General features: G+C 40.8%; 1 protein-coding gene across 1 annotated transcript in view; it reads right to left on the bottom strand.

The window, feature by feature from the left end:
- LOC102381332 (coiled-coil domain-containing protein 73-like) overlaps positions 1-4,348 on the bottom strand; it is a gene marked incomplete at its 5' end in the record, with an annotated part of 26,536 nt that overhangs the window by 4,942 nt on the left and 17,246 nt on the right. The window contains one exon of the mRNA XM_006031678.3: positions 2,451-2,584. Within this exon, the coding sequence (XP_006031740.1) occupies positions 2,451-2,584 (134 nt within the window). The remainder of the gene's footprint in view (positions 1-2,450; positions 2,585-4,348) is intronic.

Raw genomic sequence — 4,348 nt, 5'->3', positions numbered from 1 at the left:
GCAGACAGCATCCCCACAGAGCAGGGATAGCTCTCCCAGCCACATGGGGATCAGAACCCCCCTGATCCCCAGGTAGCTGGCAGGCAGTGTCCCTGCCAAGTAGGGACAGCTCTCCTGGCCATATGGGGATCAGGACTGGGCCCCATGGCCCCTGCAGCGCCTAAGCTGGCACCCGGGCAACACTGGAGCTCCCCAGTTGCTGCATGGGGGCAGAGCAGAACAGGAGCAGCCCTGTACTGGACTGCTCCTGTCAGATGCAATTTGTTCCCGACGGAGGTACAAGTCTGGATGTGTGCCCTGGAGCATTTGAATGAGCCTGAATTTTCTGCGATGAAAATTCAAGAGCATTAGTTGCACATGTAGATGTGCCCAAGGTCTGCTGGTGGTTGTGTGTTCACAGCTATAATGTGTTCAGTCTTTAAAAGAAGCAGATCTAATTCCTGCTAGCATCTCCAGATGTTTTACCCTGCCACTCAGCATCATTACTGAATCATATTTTATTTGATTCCTATCTGCCATACATGAAAAAAAAATCACAGACCCTGGGTTAAGCAAAAGAGACAAAGCTTAGTATAAGTAGCTTAGAGATGGCACACTAGTTCAAAACACCTCATCTTCCAGGTGACTACATTTGCTGAGAATAAATGCTGATAACAGGGAAGAAGTGCTTTAGGGAGGCTGGGTGGTAGTCAATACAAAAGGAAGGGTGCTATTGAAGAATATGTTAGCCAAGATATTTTAAAGTGACTTATCAGATCCAATAAAATCAATAGATACCTAAACTTGGCCCATCTTCACCAGAAAATTATACTAGGGCTGTGCAAAGCTTTGGTTGCTGATTAAATTCGGCAGAGATTCAGCTCAATTCGGTGGCCAAGCTCCAAATCCGAATAAAATCAGGAGACCCTTTAATCTCTGAATCAAATCGGAACCCTCCAAATCGATTCAGAGAGATTCGGAAAGATTTGACAATTCGGCCATAGACACAGCTTTAAATGTTTTTTCTACATACCTCAAGATACCAGGTGGCTTGTGAACACTGAGATGGTGGGGTGGATGGAGTATCCCACAGGAACACGGGGTCCCCAGCGCACTTGGCAGGAGACCCAGAAGTGAACCAGAAGCACTTCTGGGTCTGTCAGGGAGCGTGCAGGGTGCCCCCCCCCACCAGCTTGGCAACTGGTACCTCCTGGGTCGGGGGGGGGGGTACCCGGGGTGTCCCCTGGACGTTGACCGAGCCGGGGGGAGGGGGAGGGCCCTACGCACTCAGTGGCAGACCCAGAAGTGGACTGGAAGTACTTCCAAGTGACTTTACATTTGCTGAGGTAAACGTACTTCCGGGTTCACCACCGAGCACGCAGGGGAGCCCTCCACGCTCCTGTGGGACGCTGTACCTGCCCCACCATCACAGCATTCATGAGTCGCACCTGGTACCTTGAGGTATGTAGAAAGAACATTTAAAGCTGTGTCTATGGCCGAATCGCTGATTCTCCGAATCAGCATCGAATCTTCAGATTCAGATTCGGCCAAATCGAATTGGAGACAGTGATCCGAATCAACGAATCAAATCACTGTCCCCAATTTGGGCCAAATCCAAATCGAATACAGCCCGTTTCGCATACCCCTACTAGATACCAATGTAGATATCTTTTTATACCCAGACTACAAATCAGATCAACAAAAGCCAGCTGTAACTGACTATCCATACCTTTTGCAATAACCATTTCCAAGTTGGTTGTAATTCAGATGTTTAAAAAAATCACCCCTTGAGGTTACATTTCATATTGTGCTTTAGAATTTGTTTCTCTCTCTTCAGACAGGAACCAGACTTAGCCTTTTTGTTCAAGTTCCTCACACACCATTACAAACCACATAGATCTAAAATATGCAATGTGAACTATGGCTAGTGTCATCTCATGTAACAAGTAGACCCAAGGGAACCACAGGTTTCCTCTTTTAATTTTCTGTTTATACATAGATGTCTGTATATTGACATGGAGAATATTTTGTCATGTCATTTTTAAACAGTTATTCAAAATCAAATTTTTGCTCCTGGTATTTAAAACATACTGAAATACTTCAAAATTCCCTGAAGTTTTTTCTAAAAAGATAGCATGTATTCATGTAAATTAGTAAGCAAATCAGTAAGTAAAGTGAACATAACATGTTTATTCCTACATTGTAGGTGATCATTTTTATTGAGGTACACAATGAACTACCTCTCCCTGTCCTCCCAAAACAGACTGGCTAGCATCTGCTTGATTTATATGCTGTGACTTTTTCCGGCTGTTTTCTATCAACCTTAATTGTGAAAAATGGTGCCATGTTGCCCTCTTGATATTATTTTGGAGATCGACTAGGTCTTAAAGCATCCAGATGCGTACAGTTCTACACATATCTGTGGTATTAGCTCACTAAGGTCTGCTCTGCAATATTTTTAATTGACTTACATGTTCTGTGGGAAAAGAAGAATCATAAAAAGTCTTTGCTATTGCATTCCATTCTTCACTGGGATCTCTCTTGGGGTCTCGGTGGATACTGGAGGTATTCAAAGTGTCAGCAACTCTGTTAATACTGGTAGAATCTGATTGACAAAAAGGAAATGGTAACAACTGCAATTTATTCTCTAGGCACTAATTTAAGAGTGACTAAACTTCTGGTTTATCTCTGATCTTAAGAGCCAAAAGTTTTTGTTTTAAATCACAGAAATTCTGTGTTTTGCTTCTTCATTTATATTTTATTGTTTTTTCTATACTTTGATCCTATTGCCAGACATTTTTTTCAGAAAGGATACAAGAAAGATATTTTATAACAAGTTTCTATTTTATTAAAATACAACTGCTTACCATAATTTCACAAATCTATTAGAAAAAGTCCTGATATTAAAATTCAAGCACATTTTTACAAATTATTGAAATTTAATATTTTCCCAATCGTCATATTGTACATAGCTTTTTACAATGTAAATCATAATTGCTAGGTAAAACATTAGTTTCTGGAAGTGACTGACTAATTCTGAATACCAGCTTCTAGTAGCCAGTCAGCCATTAAGTATCTTTATTTAAAAATAATTATTTGTTATTCTCAGAGAGCTGTGCATCCATAAATTCATTGCCTTAATTGTGGTGCGTAGCATTCTTGGAAAATCAGGTCATTAAGCACTTATGGGGTGCATCTACACATACCATTAAGGTGACACAGTAAACTCTGGTGCAGTTCATGCTGGAGTTTACTGCTCCCGGGCTCAGTGTTTACGTGTGCGCCCAGGACCACAGCAGTTTGAGCCAGGGCAGAGCAGCCCTGGGCTGCCAGCAAACCAGAGTGGGGGTCAGCCCCAGGCTCCAAGTAGCAGTGGTGGGCGGCAGAGGGACTGGCTGGGGCATGAGACTGCCAAAGTGTGGAGCCGTGACCATTCTACAAGTGCATTTTGGCGCAGTAACTGACTCCACCATAAGATAGTACTGTCCCCAACAGTACTGTCTTACAGTGTAGTTAATTAATTTACTGCACCCTAATATGGGCACACAGATAAAAAGTGACACTTTACTGCAGAGCTAATTAGTCAACTAGGCAGTAAAGTGCACATGTAGATGCACCCATGGTATATGGACATGGACTCACCAAGTAACAATTTGCATCAAGCTCATAATTCCTGATTAAGATATAATGTCCTGTTTTACTTTGATTTAAAGATTTCAAGTAAAAGGAAATCCATCACATACTTGAGCAAAATTGCTTCACAGGTTAATTCCATAATTCTTATACATTTTTGCTTTTTCTTTAGTCTGAATTTCTTTAGCTTAAGCCTTTTTGACCTCACTATGCTTTCTTTACTATATTAAAGAAAGATCTACATTCAGAAATCTACATCTCAGGTAGGTAGATCAGGACAGTTTATAATCTACTTTTGGATTAAATAAATGGACTGACCTTCACAGATTTCTCAATAAAGCACATTTTCTAGATTGGTCATTCTTGTAGCTCTCTCTCAACACTTTCACATTCTCTACAATCTTTTGAAATGTGAACACCAGAACTGGACACAATATACCAGTGATGGTCACACTAATACCATATACCAAACTACCTTCCTACTACTTTTTATATTGTTTATCCATTTAAGGAACATATTCATGCTTTTATTTAAACAACTGTACAGGAAGCTCATATTTTATTATCTACCATTATCCTTCAGACTCTAGAGTCACTGCAATTTAATATTCTGTTTCTAAATTGTAATTGTGACCTCCATTTCTTTCCCCAACTTTGCATTTTGCTGCATTAAAACCTATAATTTAAATAAGTCCAATTTATCAAGTGATTCAGATCAGTATATACAATTGATCTT

This window comes from Alligator sinensis, unplaced genomic scaffold, assembly GCF_000455745.1.
Source record: "Alligator sinensis unplaced genomic scaffold, ASM45574v1 scaffold439_1, whole genome shotgun sequence".
Lineage (NCBI taxonomy): Eukaryota > Metazoa > Chordata > Crocodylia > Alligatoridae > Alligator > Alligator sinensis.
Note: the sequence above shows the minus strand (reverse complement) of the source record. Positions and strands in the feature narration are given on the sequence as shown.